Raw genomic sequence first — 25,044 nt, 5'->3', positions numbered from 1 at the left:
GTCACAGGTATCATCAGAGAAATACGAATATTAAATACCCAATATCAGATCCTATTAAATTTTGTATAAAAACTGTTGCACAAATTCAACAATGAAGCACTTGCTCTTACAATACTGCTGTGAAAAAATATTTTTCATGCCAGCCTACATGTGATCAAGCATCTTCAGGAGTCACAGGATTTTGTCCCTCCAAGGACAGATGGCGCTGTAGCTGATTTGGCCTTGAATGGCCCTTTAACTCTGACGTTTCAGTTTTCCTCCACGTTGGCCGCACATGCGCAGAGAGTCTGGTCACCTGCTGGATATCAGAAGCGAACAGGGAAGTACAGCGCGGAGGATTGGATGCCAGGTTCAGCAAAAACGAAATACCTTTCCGTCCCTCAGTAGTCGTCTGCTCGTCGGCTGTTTGCTACATCAGCGTGACAAGATGTTTAAAAAACTTAAGCAGAGGATAAACGAGGAGCAGTCACCGCAGAGGAATGCGCAGTCGCCCCAACAGGCCCAGGTCGGTTGTGTTGCTTGGAGCTAAATAGCTAAGCTAACATCTGTTTACACTGCTGAAGTGCTAGCTAAAGATGATAGTGTTTTCACAGACGTTATTGATGGTGCGTCGAAAAGTATTGTTTAGTAAAGCTTAATTAGCTGGCAACTAATTAACTTGTTTTGTCAGGTCAGCCCTTTCGATTTCTTCTAATCGTTAGCACCATGCTAAGTCATTTAACTTGGCTGTCAGCAGCTCCTGCCAGGAAGGTGCGTTCAGGAAAACTTGTAACTCTGGTATGTCTCGTTCCAGGTATCAAAAAAAACCCAACGGGCAGCCAGCTGTGAACCGTGTTGTATCCATAACACTAGCCAGAAATCTTATAATCGACAACTATATGGGCATGTCTGTTATTTTGCCTGCATGAGCTTCAGCTGGCAGCTTTATTTGACATATGCAAATCCAGTCAGTGCAAAACGCCTGCCGTCGCAGGACATGGATATAAAAGGTCAGAGAAACTAGCGCAGAGGTTTCATCTTGGAAGTTAAAGTAAATAATCATTGGCAAAGCTGCTTTATCGTGGGCTTAACAGTTTGCAGTATAGAGAATAGGTCCATCATCATCATCTTGCTGGGCAGGTTCACTGTCTTTGTTACTGTTGTTGTTTATTTCCATATGTTAGGATAAAACTGTTCTGTAATTCAAACACGGATGATTTGGTCTCTTTAGAGCTCTGTTGTTTGGTTTTGCTTTATTATTTAAACCACACATTGTTTGTCAAACCTCATTTATATCTGGAAAAGGCTTACCAACCTTTAGTTATTGTGTTCAAGTCGCTTCAGATGTCAAAAAGCCCTTTTCCAAAGTGCATGACGTTTCTTTTTCTACCTTTTTATTATTGGTTTGAATTGCTCTCAATGCGACTTGGCCCATGTGTGGAGCAAACTACAGTTTGTTACTTAAAGTTTATTTCAGTTTGCAGTTCATGTCACCAATTGTCTTGCTGAAGAACCAGCATATTAAGCTGGTTTGGTTAAAAGGTAAAGACTGAGAACAGTGAGGTATAATGACAAGAAAAGATGGCTTAGGTGAGGCAGTATTACAGTGATCCATCAAATTGTTTTATGTCAGGGAATCAAAAGACTTAGAGATAGAAAAGCAACGTAATGATTGTGTGTAATTTAGGGAGAGGGATTTTGTGTTTCTTTTTTTTTTAGTACAAATAATGTTTTATTTTTTTTACAGACGGGCAGTGGAGACCGGCGCAGCAGCCAAACCCCCCCTTTTCATCACGATGGCACACCCTCTCCCAGTGACCGAGAGGTGAGCGTGGTGTTGGCCTGTGGTGGATACATGTTTAATATCTTCAAACTGCAGCCTCTAGACAATGCCATTTTCTCTCCCCAGCTTGTAGTCTTAATTTTCAATGCAGAGTAACGTTTCATGTCAGTCCCCTAAAATCTGTCATGTGTTTTATAATGCTCAGTGCTCCCTCAGTAACAAACCAGTGCCTTTTTGATGGTGAAAGTGAAAGTAAATCAGTGACCAATAGGGCTGGGGGGAAAAATCGATACAGCTTAGGATCGCAATATTTTCCGTGGCAATATTGTATCGATACCCGGACGTCAAGTATTGATCTTTTAATATAAATTGTAGAATTTTACTTTTTGGTACAATAATAATAATAATCATTTGCTTTTTCAGTTCACTAAAAAAAGAGTTTTCCTTTGGGGACACAGTTTGAAGTTTGGAAAAAGGTAATAAATTGCAATATATCACAATATGTTTAAAATCACAAAAATATCATATTGTGACATAAGTATCGTGATAATATCAAATCGTGGGGCCTCTGGTGATTCTCAACCCTAGTGACCAAGTGGTGCTTTTAATTTTCAGAGTGTAGGCTATTTTCACTGCTCATCATCTACTCTCACAGGAAGTTGAAATAACCTCAACTGTCTGTCTGAGACTGATCATAATTTGTTAATATAAGGAAAGACACACATTATTCCCTGCCCTTATTCCCTAAGCATATTTCATGAATTGTAGCTGTTCCTTTACTTCAGGCAACAGATGATGATTTATCATGACATCCTTCTTAGAACACATGAGAACACACGAGCCAGAATAATGTTGTGATAACTGATGATGTACAGGTAAAGTCTCTCATTTAACTGCAGGTATTGTCACATGGGACAATGAAGTCAAAACTTGGATTTAATCCAGGGCACTTTGATGTTCGTCTTTAACAGCATTTGTACAATTATTATAATGTGGTTTTTTGTTAAAAAGCTTTGCAACATTAATAAAATTTCATACAATATACATAGAGTAGCTCATTTAATGGCACAACACAAGTTTTTTTTTCTTCTTGTACTGAAGCTGCTCGCCCAAGAGAGATTCTCATTTAGAGACGCTGTGAAGGGCGTTTTTTAAGAGCAGACCATATTTCAGCACGTGTATGAATAATTGATGTATCCTCCTCTCAGTGTGTTTGTTTCTCTGGTGATGTGTTGCAATATTTTCCACCCAGTCTATGCGGTCAAGTTTATGCAATACTTCTTTGATTCATTAGACAGTGCTAGACCGGCATTGAGGTCCTGACCATTTCAACACTGCAGAGCCCAAACTGGAATAGTGACCAGGGCCCTTTTGGTCAGGTTTCTATACTCTTTCTCCATCGTCCTTTGGAAGCACAGATGTGTTGTTGTACCTTGGGCTCATGTGCCCCCAAGCTTCTTCTCATCGTAGCATCTTTTATTTTTTTTTTCACCTCACAAATCTTTAACGCTTTGACGTCTCTGAGGGTGTTTATTTGATTATGGGAGGCAGCCTATTTTTTTTTTAAAAAACAACATGCTAACTTAAGACTACATGCAGAGATGTCAAACTGTTATTCATAACATTAATGTTGATTGTTTCACTTTCCAGTTTTTCAAATTTTTCTTCCTGTACCACGTAGTCGCTCTCCCTCTCCCTCTCTCTCTCCATCCATGTCAGTCTCTCTGGACAGTCTGGCTAGACGCTCCCTTCAGCGCTGTTTCACACTCATGGTGTTGTTTGTTTTTCTCATTGCTCTCTGTGTTCCTCTCCTTTCCCAACCTTTCGTCCCGTTACTGCACTGACGGGGTCAGATGCTGGCTGGGATGATAGCAGAGCCCGCTTTTCTCTCTGAGTATACTATCTTTGCTCTGGACCATTCAAAACGACCCAAAACGGCCCAGGTAGCCAGTGTGGTGAGTTTGTCCTCACTTCCTGTCTCTTCCTCCTCCTCCTCATCCCTCTCCTCCTCCTCCTCCTCTTGCCCTGTTCCTTCCTCCCGTCTCCGCGGCTTTGGGGAATCGGTAGACACCCATGGCCCAAGTAGGGACAGCTTGTTCCCTGCTCTCCGTCTCCTGTTTCCTTTGGAATTAGCAACAAGAAGGCATCTCATATCTAGGCTAACCCTGCATCTAATGGGAGTAATGGTTTACATTGTGGGATAGAAGCTTGTGTGCTTTCTACTGTATGTTGGTTTATTGCCCTACCTTTCAGTTATTTGTCACAGAATTGAATCTTGCCCCCTTGTCTGTAGGCACCCTTAGTTGCTTGCTTTATAGACCCTCAACACCCTGTTATGTTGCCTGATAGCCTTCACCCCTTCTCCCCCACAAGTCTGTTTATTTGGAGAGTTGATGTTTCATAAGCTATAGGCAGGCTTTTGAAGCAGTTTAAATGTTAAATTGCTCGTAACTCTTCCAAGTAAACAAACAGACCGGAGCCCCTTTTGTAGATGCCACTGTGGAGCTCAAAAACTAGAGGATGTGTGTTCATATGTGGAGACAGTAAGAGGACTAGAGGAAAACAACATTTAAGGCAACTAAGTATTCATCATTTGTGAACAGATTTTAAATGGATACCTTACATTCATTTAGCTACCATTGTGTATGTCTCTGTTTGATGTAACATGTAATGTAAAATGTTTGTTTGATGTAAATTTAAATATTTGTGTTTTGACTACTAACTAATAGGCTTGGGTGGTATCTTTTTTTAAAATTATTTTATACCTTCATAGCTTCTTGGCATTTCACCAGGGTATACGGTATATGATGTTATTTGTGTATAAATAAATGCATAACTGAGCTTCTGGTGATCATTATAGCGTGTATGACAAGTTACTAGGTAGTCTATTTATTATTAAATATCAGGTTGGATAACGGGGGGGTGGAAGGTTTTTAGTCCTTTCATGCTACACAGAGAGAACTTTGACGTTGTCTAGTCTACAATGCTGTGTGTCTAATATGTACTTAGCTTACTTAGACAAGTGTTGCTGGGTTTAAATACTTATGGCCCATAGAATAATAAATAGATGGGGAATAAGTGCCATTCTACCGCGGATACCTACACATCAGTGGGCTGACTGGAGATGATGTGCACACAGCTTCATCCGTGCTGGCTGTCTCATCTTTATCATCGGCACTATACTGCCAAACGGGGGCAGAGGCTCTTTTTTATTTTTTTTTCTTGTTTACTCCTGAAATGTTATCCCCACCACTCGCAGACGCCATCAAGTCGCTCAAACAAGCGAGCGAGCAGCAAGTGAATGCAGGGTGTGGAGGGAAAAGGTGAGCAGTGGAGTTTAACAGGAAATGTACAGTGTAGGTTACAGCTTCTCAGTGAATAAAGGCTGCAGCTACAATACATCAGGTCAGTCCAGCATCTCCGTATCAGTTTAATAGAAAGAGGAGCATCTTTATTTTTGACAGAAAGTCATACCGCCTGGATTCCTAAATACCCTGGTATTGCATAATACCTTGATACCGCCCAAGTCTACTAACTAACTACTCTCTGTAAAGGGATTTTGGCTTGCTATTTACAGTTCCTGTAATGCGCATTTAATCTATGAACTTCTTCTACTGAGGCCAGTAGTGATATGTGAATAATGTTGTCAGTGTTTACTTGTGTCAGTAAAGGGCATGCAAGGAAAGTGAGTAAATCAATGTTTGAGGCTTGAACTCTGTTGCCTTGTAACTCTTAATTATAGCTGTGATAAATATAACTGAATGGAACATTTATAATTGCACTATACTTAACAGGTTAGCTTAAAACCTTTGAACTCTGTTGTACTGAATTGATCTTCTCTTGTGATGAACCACAGATATCTTAAATCCATCTCAATGTCTTTGTCATGTTCCATCTACATCTTATTAAAATGTTATCAACATTGCTCAGTGTAGTGATAGGAATCCCATCAAACTGTCTCATTCATTTTTTTTATTTTGGAGGTACAAACTTGTTTTGCCAGCTGTGTTCGTCATTTGACTAAGAGTTGTAGGAATCTTTCTGTGTCTTGGAATAATGTTTGTGTTGGTACTTGATCAAATTTGTAGTTGGTGTAATTACTAATGTCACAGGATTTTGGTTTCAGAACCACTGTGAATTTAGTCAGTCATTTGTTGACTGTGAGAATTGAGAAGTGGAGTGTTTGGTCATGCAGTACTAAAACAGAAGAGGCATTCAAGTCTTGGTTTACTGTAGACAAAGTTGACATCTACATGGGATAACACACATGGTGAAATAGTACATTTTGTCCTTTTATCCCTTCACATAAACCTGTGAGAAGGAAGTCTGTTGTCTTACAAACTCTGAGTTCATCAGTATCAACCATTCTAGATAATATCACTTTAAAAAATAAAAATAAAATAAAATAGTGCTTCCCTTACACATTCACTATATCAAACATATGTTCCTTTAAACCGTATATTGAAAATACATTTAAAATTTCGATTGAACAAATTGAAAAAGACCCAGACTCCGCCCACCTCCAAAAAGCAAACCTTTCCTAAACTGCAACACCCACTGATACAGATCCTGGAAGTGAGCTCCATCTCATTGAGAACATTTCCAAAATAAACAGAACAGAAATGCATTTTTGTACAATAATCCAGAGGAAGGAGTAGCTCAGAGCTGGACAAGGGAGGAGAAAATTTGCTTACTCTGATCCTGCTTCTAACAAGTCAACTAAACCGACTAAGCTGCTCAATATGCACCTACTTGAGTTACGCCGCTCTGGTGCTCTTGTAATACAGCTGCACATGTGACAGCACTTGCCCAGCATCTTTAATTCAAATACCGGCGCTCCTACTTGTTTTTAACTGTTTGTTCTGACCTCATGGCTGTTCTGTAGAGTCTAGTCTTAACCCTTTTTGTTTAACGTACAGTAGAGATGCCTTCTTTTATGTATTTAACCCCTCTGTTTTTTCCAAGTTGCATGAGGGTACCCATTGCCCCTGCATTGCTCCCAGCAATACTAATATTGCTCCCTCCAGAGTAATCAGGGAGAGCCACGCTGGGTGTGGATGACTAACTGGCCCAGGACAAGTTCACTAGCACAGTTTTCCTTTGTCTCATAATGTCTGTTTATCTGCAGAGTGCCTCGAAAGGACCAGCAAGGTCCCCGAGAGGTAGCATCAATGGGGATGAAAGTGCTTCTCCTCAAGTAGGTTTATTACCTTCATCTTCTCCGACTTCCTTTTTATCTTCCTTTTTGAAGTTATAATGCTGTTCATTCTTTGGTATGTTTATAATGAGCGTTTCATGCAATTTCTTGTTCCTCCCGATAGAGAGAGTCATTTACCCAGAAACTGCAATTAAAAGTTCCCTCAATGGAGTCGTTGATTCGCGGCGGCGCCAGTCGGGCAGAAAACCTGTTCCGCTCTCCTTCTAAAGAAAACCTTGTCCGAAGCTCATCGCGTGACTCCCTGACACCTTTGGGAGAAAACGAGCCCCAGGGCACCCCCACATATGATCCCCCCTCGGACATTGAGAGTGAGGCCGAAGAGCCACCAGGATCTGCAGAGACCCTTTCCAAAGAGCAGCTGTTGCACCGGCTGCTCAGAGTGGAGAGTAGCCTGGGGAAGTACAGGGGGAAGTACTCAGAGGTGAGAGTCGCACAGAAAATGGATCCTAGAAGATTCAAATGTTAAGCGTGTCAACCTGTTTAGTGTATAGCAGATAGCCATACAAGTGTACTAACATATTCTCCTTTTACTCACCTCTACTTTTTAACCCTGCAGCTAGTTACTGCATACCGCACAGTACAACGAGATAAAGAAAAAACACAGGTAATTTCAACTACCATGTTGGCTAATATTTTATTTCCCCAGGATGATCAGATGTTCATTTCTGTTCTCCTTCCCCACAGGTCATTCTCAGTCAGAGTCAAGATAAAGCTCTGCGGAGGATAGGGGAGCTGCGGGAGGTATGGCTGCGTGTCGTCGTCTCTCTGTTTTCCTTTTTTTTTATTAAAACTTTACATATGAGTGAACTTACTGAATGATCTCCAGGAGCTTCAAATGGACCAGCAGGCCAAGAAACACCTACAGGACGAGTTTGATGCTGCGCTGGAGGAGAAAGACCAAATGATCACTGTGCTCCAAACACAGGTGAGTAGATGAGTGGTGGCATGGATAGGTTTTTTTTCTGTAGCAGTAGCTTTCAGGATTTAAAGCCAGCAAAGAACGACTTGATGTTTGGCAGAAATGTACTCTTTACCTTGACAATACTTAAAATAAAATCCAGTTTGACTTTGAAAAAGATACACTCACCGTAATCACAAACTATGTTGAGTTATGCACGGAACAAACGCAAAGATACAATATTAGAAAGTGGTATATAGTTAAGTTAAATGTACAAAATTATTCATACATGGAATAATGCCAGGTTTGGGTCTTAAACCAATGTAGTCAGAGGTTTATTTCACTATTTGTGTGCTTTTTGCTCTAACAGGTTGCTCTGTTGAAGAAACGAGTCAAGGGCGCCCCTGACGGTGCTGTTCCACCTGGGGGAGATGTCCCTCAATCTGAAGATGCTTTAGATTCTACATCTTCCTCACAAAGTCCTTTGAAGGAGCAAGGAGTAGAGGCTGAAGTCACTGAGGGTAAGCACACCCATATGCTTATATTAGTATTTTGGTTAGGAGAAAAGGCAAAACATGTATGTATGTGTGTATGTGACTTTTATAAGTGTGTTATTTTTTTAACCTGTGCATTTTATTTTCTGGGCAGGAGAGGGCAGCACTGATCCAACCAAACTTATGGAGGCTCTACAGAAGAGAGTGAAGAGGCAGGAAAACCTACTGCAGAAGTGCAAAGAAGTGATGCGTACACACAAGGAGCGCAGCGCCCAGCTGAGCAGCGAGAATGAAACTCTGCAGGAGCAGTTGCAGGAGAGGCTGCAGGAGCTGGAGAAGATTAAGGTGGCTAACCTGTGTTTTAACAACAATGATACATGATTGTCGATCGCTCACATACTATGACATTGACTGTATTTAAAAATGGATGACAAGTCTCCACTTCCTCTTCCTCTGCCATCTTGCACTGATCATTTGAAGCCAGAGTCTACACAATAGTGATCGGGTTTGGAATCGTGGTATCGAAGTCCTGCCCTTACATCCAGCTGACTCAACCCCCTTTTTTATAGCATCAAATAACTAATTAAAACCAAACTTATCAGATAAATAAACTCTTGAATCTATATAAAATGACAAAAAACGTTTTGTTTAGCCCATGTCCCATCCACTAACTTGGATGGGTTTATGACCTGCACTGCAGCCAGCCACCAGGGGCTGATGTGGACATTATTCATACATTTTAGATAATATCTGCTTATGGACATCACGGTGTCAATAAGGTATATTCAAAAGTACAATGTAATCAGATATTTCAAAGCATTTTCCTGAAGACAGCCACTCACTAGAAATTGATGTGGCGGTAAGCTGTAATTATGAAGAGGTTTAATTAAATTGGGGCTGGGCGGAGACGCAGCGAATGACTGAACAGTGTGTTTAGGGTCATTAATTTTGCTGCAAAATGCCTGCCAGAGTCTTTATGGTCCATTGATGATGTGACTCCGTTATCTCGGTGACACACAGTGGTTTTCTGTGGTTCTCAGAGTCCGAACATCCAAATTCTTTGGCCGAGCTCCAGGACGAGGGTTCATGTCATCGTGACATGACTGAACCATTGTTTTCATTGAGTTCAAAACATTTTTGCCTCAGTGGTATGATCGGCTTGTTTAGCGTGTGCATAGCTGCTCTGATGTTTTGCGGCATCTGATAAATGTTTGTTGGTCCAAAGACACTGTGATAATAGACAGCTTGTATGTGACTGTATGTTGATTGACTTGCTTCCATTTATTGCCATAATTGTTGTGTTGAATCTGCACTCTGTTTGGGAATAGGGCCTTTCCTGTGCAGAGGTTAACATGCGTTTAGCCCTCTTAAGCAGCATGAAGGCATCCTGGAATTGCAAGGCGGGCAGTGCCCATCCCCCGCCTCAGACAAATATCCCATAAAACAGACCATCTGTCTACGATTCCGGACTTTCAGCTCAGGGATTTTTACAGTCTGGTTGACAGAATATTGTATGCCGTATTAGATTTTTTTGTATAGTCACAGTAAAATTATACATTTTCCAAACTTGTTGTACAATTTTTTTTCTGCGGAGACACTCATGCCTTGTTGCATACATGGATCAAACTACTGAGAAATACCGTCAGCCCTGCATTTCCTGTTTAGTAACCACTAGTTACACAGTGGTGGCACAGAGACATAGCTACTACATGCCACTGCTGCTAAACTGGGCTGTAATTTGGGTCGACTTGTTGGTTTAGCTTGGCTTGTGTGCTCTCTGGTTATTTAGCTTGTGGGTGAGGCATCCTGGGTGGTACAGAAAACATCTGTACAGAAAACATCTTATCTAGCCAAAGCATATACAGGATATGAGTCCAAAAATCTGAAATGGCCCCATGTAGAGTGGCATATATGGTTGTCCTAACATGTGACGTTCTCATTTGTAATTCTGTCAAAAAATGCTTTGTTTTATAGGAGCTGCACACAACAGAAAAGACTAAGTTGATCACTCAGCTGCGTGATGCGAAGAACCTCATTGAACAGCTGGAGCAGGACAAGGTGGGCCAGGAGTTTTTTTTATGTGTTGATTGAAGGTCCTACAGATTCAGGTGCGTTAGAAAACTACCATGTACATGTTTTTTTACTCTGCCACTGAGTTGGTCACAGATTGTTTCTCTTAAACTTTGACCCCGGCTCTGCAGGACTGGACAGCGGCTCATGAGATCTGTGTAAGGCAACAGTTGCAGGCGCAAAGCTTGAGTTGAGGGTGTAAAATACAGAGATAGCACTTACCAAATCAAAATCAGCGTCACTTCATTTGCTCAGTCCATACAGTTGTACAAGGTTGATCTTTCTTTCATGTGTTGCTGTTTTTCAGGGCATGGTCATTGCTGAGACAAAGCGCCAGATGCATGAGACGCTGGAAATGAAAGAAGAAGAGGTTGCACAGCTGCGCTTTCAGGCTCCAGCAGGCCACTGCCCAAAAAGAAGAATTGCAGGAACAGAAAGAAAAGACTGAGAAATCAGGTGAGTGGAATCCACTTATGTAAGTGTGCAGGAAAAAATGTCTTTTCTAGTTATGTTAATGACGTGGGTGTTTTTTTTTTTTTCACAGCATTCGAAGAACTTGAGCGTGCACTGGGTGTAGCTCAGAGGGCGGAGGAGGCCCGAAAACAGCTGCAGGTTCAGCTGGAAGAGCAAGTGAAAGAAATTGAAAGGGCCAGTGAAGAAGAGAGGAAGAGTCTGCAGCAGGAACTCACAAGAGTCAAACAGGAGGTTGTCACTATCATGAAGGTCAGGAAGTGACTTTTAATGCTCTGATATTTATATTTACAGTGTATATTGCCTTGTAAAGTGTCTTTGTGAACACAGAAAGCATTATATCAATCAGATTTGTTATTATTATTATTATTGTTAATTAATTGTTAATATTGATAATATTTTTAGAAAGCATCAGAGGAAACTGTAGCCAATATGGAAAAACTCCACAGTGAAGCTTTGGCTGCTAAAGAAGAAGAGATGAGTGCCAGAATCAGCAAAGCTGTGGTATGTTTTCAGTCAATTAATTTTACAACATAATCAAGTAAATCAGATAAAAAAACAGTAACTTCTAAATTTTGGGATTTGACATGTATGTGCTACTTGTCTATTTAGGAGGAATGCAAAGAGGAGTTTGCACAATTAGCCAAAGAGCGAGAACAGCAGGCTTCTCTGGCTCTGGAGGATGTAGAGTTACAGAAGACGGCTCTGAGGACAGAAGCTGATAACAAGGTTAAAGAGATACAGTTGGACCTGGAAGCTGCGAGAACTGTGAGTTTTGTTTTATTAATTGGGGCTGACTGAATGCTTTTAGGCTCAAATCTTTGTTACTACTACTACTAATACTTATTACTTTCTGAAATACATAAATGAACCAGGTAATGAATATTGATGAATAGTAATACTTTTTAACTGTAAATATTTGAGCGTATTTTACTGCAAAGCATAATAAATGTGTTGTAATAAATTGACAAAATGTTGTTTTTTTTACTGTAATTTCAAATGAAAAAGGAGTAGATATAAGTCCTGTCACAGTGTCTAGAAATACCACACACACACACACACACACACACATCCATCTCTCTTTATGATATTCTGCTGATTCAGTACAGTTCCATTTTTAAAAAGCATCTTCATTATTGACCATTGGTGTTTACAGTTCTGTGAAATTACAGAATTACAGACAGAATAATCTAACAACCCCCATGTATGTGTTTGCAGAGAATATTGGAGCTGGAAAGCTCTCTGGAGAAGGTCTCACAAGATGGACCAAGTCTGACCCATGAACTTTCCAGTCAGTTGGACGAGCTGAAGGATAAACACAAAGAGCAGATCTCGGCATTAGAGGAAGAGCACCACGAGCAGCTGGAAAAGCACAAGGGCACCCTAACCCAGCAGCATAATGCTGCTCTTGAGGAGCTCAAGGAAAAACACAGGGTTGAAGTGGAGACCCTTCTGAGAGATAAAGAACTCCAGCTCCAAGCACATGTTGAGGACATGAACCAGAAAACCTTAGAGAAACTGGATGCAAAGCAGGCAGAGCTAGAGGCCGTTTGCGCTGAACTTTCTGAGGCGTTGAAGCGTAAACAGCTTCTGGAAGAGAAGTTGGTGGCAACTGAAGAGGCTCATAGCTTAGCTCAACTGGAACATGAGAAGAGGTTTCAGGATCAGGTGGCAAAGCACAATCTAGCGCTCGAAAATACCAAACAGGAGCAGAAGCAGTCACTTGGAGGTAAGGAGAAAACTCTGAAGGAGGAGATTAAAGCTTTGAAGATTGTTCTGAGGGAGAAGGAAAAGGATATTGAGGAACACATCTATAGAGAAAAAACACTACAAGAGGAATTACAAGAATTAAATGTCAATGTTAAGGAGTTGAAGGAGCTGCAGCAGCGTTTAGCACAGTCCCAGCTGGAAAAAGAGAGCCTGAAAGAGTCTAATGCACAGTTAAGTAAGCTCTCAGAGGATCTTGATCAGTGTAAGAGGGATTTGACAGATTTGGAGCATCAGTTGGAAGTGGCACAGAATGACTGTCAACAAAAAGAGAAGTCTGTTCAAGAACTAGAGCACCAATTACAACAGAGCAAAAATGAGCTGTTGGAGCAGGAGAAATCATTTACTGCAGAACTGAACACTAAGCAAGAAGAACAAACACGCCTCAAGAAACAGATGGAAGAGGAAAAAGCGGCCCATGAGAAAAAGCTGAAAAACACTACAACAGAGTTGGAAGCTAAGCTGAAGACACAGGAAACAAAAATGGAAAAGTTTAAACAGAAGGCCAAAGACATGCACGAGAGTTTCAAGAAAAAGATCCAGCAGAATGAAGAAAACATGAAGAAGGAACTTGCAAAAAAGGAGAAAGAGCTTCAGCAGAAAGAGCAACAAGTTCAAGAGAAAATTGTAGAGATGGCCAAAAAAAGTTCCCAAGGCCTCAGCAGCGCAATGTCAGAGCTGCAGGCCAACCATAAGGAAGAACTGGAGAAGCTACATGACAGCCATAAGCATGAGATTGAGGAGCTGGAGCACCGTTGGCAGGAGAAGTTAGGACAGCAGGAGGAAGAATTAATGGAGAAACACTCACACATACTACAGGAGAAGGCTCAGGAACTGGAGGAAATGTCCCAGCAACTTAGCAGAGGAAAAGAGGAGAACGAGCAAGCATTGTGCGAAATTAAGGATTTAAAGGAGGAGCTGGCGATTCGCGAAACCACCGTGCAGAAGCTACAAGAAGAGCTCAACGAAGCGGCGGTTAAGCTTGAAAGTTTGTCTCAGGGTGAAGCGTTGCTCAAAGAGCAAATGGAGTCACTGGAGAGGAACCTTAACCAGGCTCTGAACGAGAGAAACTCCCTCCAAGACAAGCTCGAAACAACGAAGGAAGAGAACAGGGAGAGGTTAAAGACCTTGTCAGATAAGTTAGAGGAAACAGAGAAGCAGCTTAAAGCGCTGGAAGGTTCCAGATGGAAGGAAAGTGAGGACTTGCAGAATAAATTTGAGGAAACTTCCATTCAGCTACAAGCCAAGAAAGCAGAGTTCCAGCAGCAGTTAATAATGATCCAAAACCAAATGGAGAATTGCTGTAAGGATTTTCAATCTAAAGTAGAGTGTGGATCTAATGAACTCTGTCAAAGAGTTGAGTGTAGATTGAAAGAGCTGAAAGATAGACTGCTCTGCAGTCAGAAGAAGGTAGGGCATCTCAAAAACAGTATCCTTACTAAAGTAGATAGAATTTGCACTTTAGAGGAGAGTCTCCGCCAGCAGACGGTGGAGAATAAGAATCTATGCATTTCATTAGAACAGGTGAATGCTCAGGTAAGTGCTCACATGGAGCATGTCCAAGCCTTAACACATGAGAAGGAGAATCATTCTCAGTCTGTCAACGAGAAAGTTAAGAAAATTGAGGAGTTGAGTGAAGCAAACAGAATCATATCAGAAAGTATGAAAACAAACGAGTCACATATCAGAAACTTGGAGAGCACCGTCAGCGACTTGAAAAATCAGCTAGCAAGTAGCATAAAAGAGAAGGAGGAAGCCATAAATCAGCTGAAGCAGCAGTATAAAGAGGAGCGACAACAAATTGAGGAGACCATTGAGAGGTTGGAGCAGGAGAGAAAGTCTGCTTTAGAGCGGGCGGATGCACTCAGGAACAGTCTGTCTGAGGCAGAGGCAAAGTTCACCCAGAATGACAACGCTATTACATCTCTACAGGCCAGGCTTGACGAGCTGGAGCGAGAGATTGTAGAAAAGAACGAAGCTCTGCAAAGGCTGACGGCAAGTATTGACAATCAGTCTATCAGCAAGTCTGAGATGGACCAGGTGCTGAGCGAGAAGGAGCAGAGGGTCAGCGGGCTTAACCAGGAGCTGGAGAGTTGCATAGGGCGACTTGGTGAGCTTCAGGAGCAGTTAGCCTTAAAGACGAAAGAGTGTGAACAGCTCACAGCTGACCTCAAACAGCAGCACAGCATCAGGGAGGATGAAAAGAGAGTGCTGGCAGAGCAGCTGCAGCAGACCCAGATGCAGCGTAATGTGGAGCAGGAGATGGCAGAAAAATTACTTTCCCTTGAGGAAGACAACCAAAAGTGTAAACACAAGCTTGAGAGTCAAAGGGAGGAATTTGAAAGGATGAAGGACGAGATTATCAAGAGCAAAGAGGAGAGTCTGAAGGCAAGTGAGGAGAAGTTGTCTGCGGAGAGTGCTCGGAAAGTATCGGAGCTGAAGAAGAAAGCTGAGCAGAAAATCGGTCAGATTAAAAAACAGCTAACCTCGCAGCTCGAGGAGAAAGAGCAGACGATCAAGACTCTTCAGGCCAGCTTGGAGGAAGTCAAGAGCAGTGAAATGGCCCGCAAAGAACACGCGGACACGTTGGAAGAGAAAACAAAAACACTCGAGGAAGCTCTCATCAATCTCAAGGAAGAGCAGGAGAAACAACTTGAACAGATTCTGAGTGTTGAGAGGCTTGAGAAAGAAAAGTCTTTAGAGGAACTGAAAAACGTTTATGAAGAGAAGCTGTCCTCGCTTCAGAGAGATGTAGCACAACAAGGGCAGCTCAAAGAAACTGAATCGGCGCTACAAGAAATCGAGGCAAAGCTGGAAGAAGCAGAAGAGCAGAATGGAAACCTTCTTGCAGAAATAAATCGTCTGAAAGAAGAACTACGTGAGAAGGATGCTGAGCTCGAGGAACATCAGGCAACTATTACGCAGGTCCAGAATCCATTAGAACCTGAGGCTGCAATGACGGTTGAATGTAGCAGCGTGCAGCAAACAAAGAGCGCAATGGAAAACCACTCCACGATGCCAGAAGTGGACACCGATTCTCTAGAGTCTCTTAAGGACAGTCTGAATCAGGTGAGGAACGAGAAAGAGAAAATCCAGAAGGACTTCACCAGGCTACAGAAAGATCTCCGGTTACTGAGGAAGGAGCATGAACAGGACCTAGAATACATGAAGAAAGAGTTTTTAGAGGAGAATGAGACAAAGCTAAAGTAAGTTTATGATGTCAAATTGAACGTAATAATCTTTTATAAAAAATGAATTTATTACTTGTCTGTAAATAACGTGGTGCCACATGATCGTGGTGTCCATACTAATTTAATACATTTCCTTTACTGTCTGTCCTCACAGACTGGAGATGGAAGATGTGCAAATGAAGCATAATTCTGCTATCAAGCAGTTAATGCGGGAGTTCAACACGCAAATGGCTTTGAAAGAGAGGGAGCTTGATACAGCAGTGAAGGAGGCCATTGGTGAGGCAGCAGAAAATAGTTCTCCATCGAATTAAACCGACAAGATTTACAGCTGTGTTATTCAAGCATGGGATATGAGTGATTGGAATAATTCTGCTTTTGTTGTGGTGAAATCACCATGGTCTACTAATGTTTTAGGCCCCCGAACAACCGCCTTTAAAATGCAGAATCAAAGTGAATGTGATTGACTTCCATGTACAACAGTAGGGCGAAATAACGACACGGAAATATGATGCGTTTTTATAATCTCGACACTGGGTGGAACAAAATGAAAGGATCATTGCATTTGGAAACGGAGTGCCTGAATTGCCATGCTTCCTTGTTTCCTCTGTGGTTAAATTATGTTACATGCCAGATGGGATGTGACTGAGCGGTTTGGAATATGAGTTTGGGTGTTTTTTTTCTTTTCTTATGTGCTAACTCTGGCTTCTTTCCCTTTCCTTGACACAGCAAAGGCCCAGAGTGTTGAAGCAGAGCTCATCAGTAGCCATCGCGAGGAAGCCAGTCAGCTGAGGAAGCTGATTGCCCAGAAGGAGGAGGATTTGCACAGAACTGTTCAGACATACGAGCAGGTTATACAGGTTCTGTAAAATTATGAAGCTTGAAAACATCCTTCTAAAAATATATTACAAATAATAATTATATGTTTACTGCAGATAGGAGATCCACCTCACCCACTATTTGGACGCTACCACTGTTGGCAGCTTCCCTTAGTCGAAAGCAGTTTTCTTTGTTAACTATCTCAACCATTTATCCATTACCTTTTTCTAATTATTCAACTGTACATCCATTACATTATATAAGCTGGTTCAGGTTTTCTGCTTGCATGCCAACTACTTTTCACACACTCCCAATCACAACGTGTGTTACAGCAGACTTAATAAGTGGTTACTTTTTATAAAATCAAATCATAAATTCTACTAATCCACAGTCTTTCCACATATCCTCTGGCGACCCGCTCCCTGGTGGAACCACTGGTCTAACACAAAAAAAAAAATCTTCAATCAAATGGTTATTCAAGATCAGTCAGAGGCTGGTATAAAATTGTCTCCTTTACTGTCTCCAAACATAATTAAGGGCGGGAGGTCTGAACTAATGCAGTGACTTGACCGACATACTTAAGCTGTGATGCTGAGATGAAACATAGGAAATGACTCAGACTGTGTTCTTGTGTTTATTTTTTTTCCAGAATCGAGAGGAGGAGATGGGAGACAGAGTGTGGCAGGTCCAGAAGGAACTGGAGGAGTTGCAAAGAAAGGGCCCTTCTGAGGTACAAACATGGCTGACCCACTGTACATATTCACCAGGTCACCAAACATCTGTGATTGGTGTCACGACTGGTTGATGTACTGGGGACATTTTTCCGTTTATACAGATGTAGAAATTAATACCTGCAGCTATTAAAGTCCATCATGTACGAGACTACATTTATATAGTGATTCTGTTGAAATCATAAGTCACTTCACTATGGCTGTATGAAATCACTTCTTTTCAGTTCCCTCTCCTCCGGGAAGAGACTGGAATCTGATGGAAGCATTACTCGTTTTCATGAATCCAGACACATTTTTGTGTCCGTACCACAGGCCCTTTTAGATAACTTTTATTATTTTAAAGTTCACATCAAGGTTAATCTTTTCTTATGTCTTGCTTTGTAATTGAAAGATTCCGTCTAAGAGCTCTGGGACAATTTGCTTACATACTTTGCTCTGATCAGTCTCTCGCTCCGGTCGTGTGGCGGCTCTCCAAAGCGCGCTGGATCCTGTGAAGCTCGTTTGAATCACTCAGGAATGTTCTCCTAGGGAAACGGAGATTGTGAGGCAGCAGCCAGCCTCAATCCCTGTTCTCAATTATCATCATACGAGGTGATTCTAGGCTTTAGATTTATGCTACAGCAGTATTCACATGCAAGATGTGCATACTGGAATGGGGCCAGATAGGACAAAACTACTCCAGTGAGACATTGTACCCAGGTGTTGAGGTGCCATGAGACCCCTGCGCCGATTCTTCTACCTTTTTACACTGTGTCCAGATGCACACGGAGAATTATGCTGCCTTCTCTGCTGCATTTTTCCCTAGTGAGGTAATAACCTTATGGGTGGATTGTATGGGTTTATGCTCAGGGAGGCCTTTCCTTTCTATGGGCCTCACAAACCATTCTTCATTTCGACAGCAGGTCAGTGTGTCTCTCCACAGAGACAGCAGACCAACAACTCTTTCAGAATTACGAGTCCAGATTAGTCTGTGCACTGGCAGTCCTTTTAATTCTACTGTGTAATTAAAATACGACAGGTGATGATCCATATTTTTGTAATTGTCTAAAATAATACCATAAAAAGGCTAAAACCATATTAGTCTATCTCCAGTACTTTTTTATTCCACCTGTATGTGGCTTCCAAAACTTGTCACAGAAATATGTAGTTTCATAAAAAAAATATGTAGTTTCATAAAAAAAAAAGAAGAAGAAGCTAAAACAGCTGGATGGTGTAGCATTTAGAAAATATTACTCAAATAGGGCTAAATTGCCTATTTGGTTGGGAACTATTTTCACTGGTAGATTAATACACATTTGATGCTCCAGCAAGTACCGTGTGTGTGTGTGGGGTTGATTTCAAAAATAAACCACAGTGCCTGCGTTCATCATGCTGAAGGAACACCCTGCGCGACTGATGTGTTTTTAATAGTTTAACAGTGGAAGTCAATCGGAAAAAGTAATAAGATAAATCAGGCAAACAGTACTTGTTTGTAGGATCAATTTATTGTTGGATTGTTGGATTTGGTCTTTTCATTTATTTTCTTTTATCAGACTTTTACTGCAAAGGTAATCTACAGAGGTTATGTACTGTAATTATTATGATGACTAAGCTGACTGGATGTATTTATTATTAGTTTACTGTTACTACACCTGCGTTATTTTTAAATTCTATTCTAACATAATGTATCTTCCCTATTTTCTTATTTATTCGGGCACAGATGACCATGGAAGATCTACAGGTATGTTTGCTGGTTCCAGTATCAACTGGTGTCACTTTTTCTAGGATACAAATCATTTAATCCCATTACCATTGTCAAACAATTTGAAAGATTCATCACTGATAAAGGCATACTGTTTGTTCACTGCCTTACTGTCTCCACATTAAACCTTCCAATTCACACTGACGTCAGTGTTCCTATCCTCCCCTACCCCAGGCTCAGCTGGCCGAGAAGACGACGTTGCTGAGTGAGGCTCGGCTGAAGGAGCAGCAGTTTGTGGAGAGAGTGAGTGTCGGGCCTTGTGTGTGTGCTCTTCGATGGGACAAGTGTACAGCAAATCCCATTCACTGTATTCCCAGGGTTCTGTGGCCTCCAGCAAGACGAGCCACTGCTCTCCTGCTGCATCAACTTAATTGCACAGCACATCTGTTTACATTTGGTTTAACCCTATAAACAATTAGAGCAACACCTCCCACAGTTTTTCTCACACATCATCATCATCCTCACAAGCATCCCCCAAGGATGATCAACAAAATGCTGTGCTCTCGTACCATGCGGCAATTAGGCTAATGCATAGAATTAACCCACTGGGGTCAAAGAGCTTTTTTAAAAGAAAATCATTAATCTGTGCATGCTTGTGTCTTTCTGCATGGTAGATTCACTCGCTGGAGGACAAGATTAAATGTTTCCACCGTAAGACTGTTGTAACTCATCTTGGGAGCACATTCAAAGGTAACCTTAACACCATGAATCACTTAGTTCTGCTTCTTGAGCCAGTTTACTTTTAGGTCAGCACAAGAAAGATGCCATGCAAAATGAACACTTTACAATGTCATGGGCAGCCAATAAACTACATACACTACAAGAGGTCACCTAACTTTTTTTATTGTAATTTTTAACGCATAACATAAAGTTATAGATTGTGTTAACGTATGATTTTGATAGTAAGTTACTGTCCCAAGAGCGGAGCTGCTCTGTAGGATCTCCAAGTTGGCGTTTTGACACACTTCCAGTAATCTGCCTACCTTCTTAGATCAGAGATGGGACAAGAGATGCAGATCCTGAGTCGTGTGTGATGGTGTGTGTGTGGTCTGGTTTAACTGTGCTTTTTGAGGACATTTTGGCCAACTAAGCATGATGTTTAGCTTTCTGGTTAAGATTAGAGCTGCGGTTATAATTGGGGTTTGGTTAAGCTCAGAGTAAGGGTTAGGGTTAGACATATAACCGTTGTGGTTAAGGTCAGGGTAGGCCTCTAGGTACTGACTGTAAGTCAATGTAGTATCCTCAAGTATATCATAAACTGAACATGGTGTGTGAGAGAGAGAGAGAGGGGGAAACTGGGAGACTGGGGGAGAATGAATTCTACCCTCCTCTTAGACCTTCCCTGCTGGTGTAATAAAGAGAATCGGCTGTCAGAAGGGGGGCGGTGAAGAAGCCATCCTTGGATTTAATGGGTTTTGCAGATTGTGGTCATAACATTTCCCACACAGGACCCCGCAGCACACAGACTTTTAGTTCTCAAATCTCCTTTATATTATACTATATCATTAATACACATGCTATATCCAACCTGATGCCTACTCTGCCCCTTTGGACTGCTGTACTTGTTAGTGAAAATCTTTGACTCATTACGAATCCTACTTAAATCATCTACATCTGTGTTCCAGGTAGAAGGGCTAATCAGAAGATGGTCAATATCTGGTTTCAAGTCTGTAGCTCACTAGGTGGTGGGATGGTTGCCCAGGCTCAGCTGGGGCTACGTGGGGTCAGCAGCACAAAGGCTTTGGGATTTATTGGTGACCCATTACTTCACGCGAGAGATCAAAGAGTTGTTTGCTCTTCTCTATCACCTTTCCCTGTCCTCCAATCGCACGGCCTCTCTTGGCACTGGGACGTTTGCTGTCATTGCAATGATTATTCCAGATAAGCAGAGAGCAAGTGGGTGTTGTTCCATATGAAAAAGCTGATGGGAATATTTCAATGGTAGAAGCAGCAGTTAAAGTGTTACCAGCCCTACCCATGCTGTAACACAGTTTCCCATTCATAGTTTTCAGAGCTATAATGGTGCTATAGCTCTGGGCGTAGAATTAAAACGTTAATTCTTCGACTCTTACGTTATTATTGTGCTCATGCTGAGCCTCCACATTCTTTCCTGTGCTTATTGTTGGTGCTTAATTTGAACCCATACCTGTGAAGAGGGTGTCTCTCTATATCTTTGCCAACACAAACAAGATGCCCTGGGTTGTTTTTGTGCTTTTATTTTTTTATGTGTCAGAATTCATCTGAATTACTTGACAGTGATGGGCATTGTTGTGTGCTAGTCTTACTTAAAACTAGACAAGAAAAAAAAACACTGTACATTTACAAAAATGTTATTAGAAGTGCATTCTGATTTAGCAATGTTTTGTTTGTTCACTGTAATTCAATTCAAATTAGCTTTATTGGCATGAATGTGTAACAACAATATTGCCAAAGCATCATACATACAACATAAGAACAATCAACCCCATACATTTCATTAAACAAGTAATTAAAGTGTAAAGTAATCAAAGCATATGTGTTTGTGTTAAAAAATAAATTATATTAAAAATTAAAATAAATAAATAAAACTCTGTGTGTGTGTGTGTGTGTGTGTGTGTGTGTGTGTTTTAAAAAAAAACACAATATTTTTAACCAGAAAGTCTCCAGAGGTGCGTTATCTCCTTTAAAAACATGTGGCTGCTTTTACTTGTTTTTGCAGATCCTGGATTCAACAGCACTGATGCACTCTCAGAAGCCACTGAGATGGAGTACCTGAGGAAAGTGTTGTTTGAATACATGATGGGACGGGAAACAAAAGTATGCTTTTTGTCTTACATTATTTTACACAAAAAAACATTGAGTGATTGTGTGTTTATATGATTTAATCTTCTAGTCTTTTCTTTGGTATTTCTGAATGTCAGACATGAAATGCCTTTCTCTATCTTGATGAATGAATGGTTGGTTGACTATGAAAACAGCGGGGACACAGATAGAAATAAGTCCAGGACTTTGTTGGTCTATTGTCAATAAATTAAACCAACCAATTCAAAACCACCAAATAAAAATAATAGCTGATGACGACAGAGACTCAGTCCCCCTTTTTTTGTTTACTGGGTCCCAGAGTACGTCCATCTGCCACACAAAATGTGAGACCATGTTGGACGCCATATAAAAGTCATGTTGTGTCCAGTCTTGTTGGTTAAAATTAACAGCGATCTCCCTCATTAACAGTGCTGTTGACATGGTCCTAAAGTCAGCAGGATTTTCCCAGCTCCGAAACAAACAGTTAGTCTTTATGGCAACATGGCAGACCTCCCCTGTGTGCAGGATGTCCCCTGGGCTGCCTACTAGCACATAAATCTTGCATGACGCACATTTGCCATTTAAAGACATGCTGGTCTTGTTTAGTGTTAGTTGAGCGGTTAGGTTTCCGACACAGCGGTCCTGTTACTGATTATCCCTTGTGTTTATGGGGAAATGCATGCACCCTGGCAGATAGGCTTGGAGTTGATTTCTTTCCCTGTCTTTTTTTTTTTGGTTTTTGTTTTTTGGTCTTGTTGGGCTTCAATTGCTCGGATGCTCTCAGTAGCTCGATTTGATTGGATTAAATCATCATGGTTGTCAAAAGTTAGGGGGTTAGTGTTGGTGTATCTGGTGTTTGTTAAAGGGATGTTGAAATGTGACACAAAAATAAAGACATGTTTAAATGATGATTGTCAAGCTTTTTTAAATGCTTTAATTTATTTGCTCCTAATCCGTAGACGATGGCCAAAGTGATTACCTCTATGCTCAAGTTTCCTCCGGACCAAGCGCAAAAGGTTTTGGACAAAGAAGACTCAAAAACAACTGTAAGCATCTGTTTACCTGCTGAGGATACTTTCATTCAGTCCTCTTGCAGTTAAAAACACATGACTACAATTCTTTATTGATAACTGCATGAGTCATTGAATTAATTCCATCTCTGTCCCTCCACAGCCATGGTTACGATGAGTGTCTGAATGATAAGAGCCCTATTTGGATGAAAATCTGCTGCTGCTGCTGAAAGAGGAAGACTGCCATGGATTTGATCGAGCCCCTCTCTCTGCGACTCTTGTCATTTTATGACTCTGTATGTGTGTGGGTATGTTTTGTATGTGTGTGTTTGAGATCACACTGGGACATAAGAGAGTGTGTGTGTGTGTGTGTGTGTGTGTGTGTGTGTGAGAGAGAGAGAATATATCTAAAGGTATGAGGGAATTGGAGAATAAGCCGGAAACAAAAATCTTCCATGAATCCAGTTTTACTCTGGTTTAATTAAATAAATTAGGTTTAATTTATGTTTTAGAATTGTTGTCTTTTGATTTTAGAATGTGTTTATACAGATTGGCTTGTGCAATAAATTATATCATTACGTATTGATGCTGACAGGTCAGTTGATTTATGGGTTTCTGTGTTGTGCTGTTGTCTGAATTACTTCCTCTAAACGACCCTTTAACTGTGCACTCACACCACATTAAGATATACCGGCCTCTGGACCTTGTTTGTTTAACACAGCTTTTCTATGCTTTGTATATTGTCACTATCACTGACAGAAACACAAAAACTGTAAATTGTACTATGATAATAAAACTGTACTATAGGCCACTATATGACTTCCTATACATTTTCAGATTAACAGATTAAATCCTATTTACAGAACACTTTGTCATTTCTTCATCCTTCTTATTGGACAGTGTTTTACGTTCCAATATCTTATCTCACTGCCTGGTTTTACATTGTTTAGCCTGTCTAACACAGGATAAAGTATGATAACATCCTGTTGACGTAGACACGTGGGATGCAGACATCACAACAGATCTGGGTTTTAATGATCCTGTTGGTAACAGCTCACATAAGCAAGGGTCACCTTTGACCTTGTTCCTTTCCCCTGCAACAAAAATGCAGTTTTTCATACAGAGGACACATACATGTATTAGAACAGAAACCCCCCATTTAATGAGAATCAGAATCAACTTTTTTGGTCAAGTATGTTGATACATGCTTGGAATTTGACTGTCGCTCTCAATATACTTAAACACAGTGCAGAAACGGTATAACTAACATACTGTGCAATGAAACAAATACTGTCAATTTTAACATTAAAAATCCACTCCAGAAATGATTGAAGACGTCAAAGTACTCCGTTCTGAAATGTTTTCCACTGAATTCATGAATAAATCAATGAACAAATGACACCTTTTATCTATTAGAATCTATGAATGTGCAAATTTATGTAAGTATGTTGGACCAGTCATTAGTTCTGATGTCAGACAGTCATGCTTTTTCTCCAGGTCTTAAACTCGGATTTCAGGTGAGCACAGAGATATGTGTCAAAGTCTGCACAAACTGTACAGTACATCGTTCTGCACAGTGAAGCTCATGTATCCAAGTGAAAAAACAATGAGCGAAACAGTTTTGAGTGAAGGGAGGACTTTAAACATAGTGCAAAGAACACATTTACTGTGCAGGAGGATACAAATACAGACATACTGTCAAACAAATGTACACTGGCGGGACCCCCATAAGATTCCAGATGATTAAGAAAAAGCAGAACATATTTCTGCTACACAATATAATACTTGTTTTTCAGTCTCTCCTTTAATCTTTCCTTTTTCTTGTAAATATTGGTAGTTTCTTTCCTCAGGAGTCTTTTCTAATTAAACAAGGAAATCAAAATCAGTCTTAGTTACGACAACTGTTAGCCATGCAACCAAGCAGATAAGGGTTGTTTTAAGGTGACACATGTTGGGAACCGCTGCTGTAATATATGTTATTGTAGGATGATTGTCAAACTCTCTCAGTATAAAGCTTTAATTTAATTTGAACAATGTACTAATATCATTGCCTGATTGTGCTGAGAAATTGCACTGTCCCTTAACTCTGAGAAT

The 25,044-nt window shown here is 40.9% G+C and overlaps 1 protein-coding gene across 1 annotated transcript; it reads left to right on the top strand.

The window, feature by feature from the left end:
- The first annotated feature begins 259 nt into the window (after window positions 1–259).
- Window positions 260–23,815, top strand: golga4 (golgin A4). The gene is given in 26 exon segments (XM_038737186.1): window positions 260–505; window positions 1,727–1,804; window positions 3,616–3,717; window positions 6,891–6,959; window positions 7,084–7,401; window positions 7,537–7,584; window positions 7,665–7,721; window positions 7,807–7,905; window positions 8,249–8,399; window positions 8,527–8,717; window positions 10,347–10,430; window positions 10,750–10,827; window positions 10,829–10,898; window positions 10,987–11,165; window positions 11,319–11,417; window positions 11,526–11,681; window positions 12,132–15,886; window positions 16,026–16,147; window positions 16,598–16,719; window positions 17,337–17,417; window positions 19,118–19,138; window positions 19,334–19,402; window positions 19,774–19,849; window positions 21,858–21,955; window positions 22,900–22,986; window positions 23,114–23,815. Coding segments are annotated over 26 exon segments (6,456 nt in total). The 5' UTR covers window positions 260–274; the 3' UTR covers window positions 23,129–23,815.
- The last annotated feature ends 1,229 nt before the right edge of the window (window positions 23,816–25,044 follow it).

The sequence above is a fragment of the Micropterus salmoides genome, unplaced genomic scaffold (genome assembly GCF_014851395.1).
Source record: "Micropterus salmoides isolate LMB-PRFRI ecotype aquatic unplaced genomic scaffold, ASM1485139v1 Ms_hic_scaffold_22, whole genome shotgun sequence".
Taxonomy (NCBI): Eukaryota; Metazoa; Chordata; class Actinopteri; order Centrarchiformes; family Centrarchidae; genus Micropterus; species Micropterus salmoides.
Note: the sequence above shows the minus strand (reverse complement) of the source record. Positions and strands in the feature narration are given on the sequence as shown.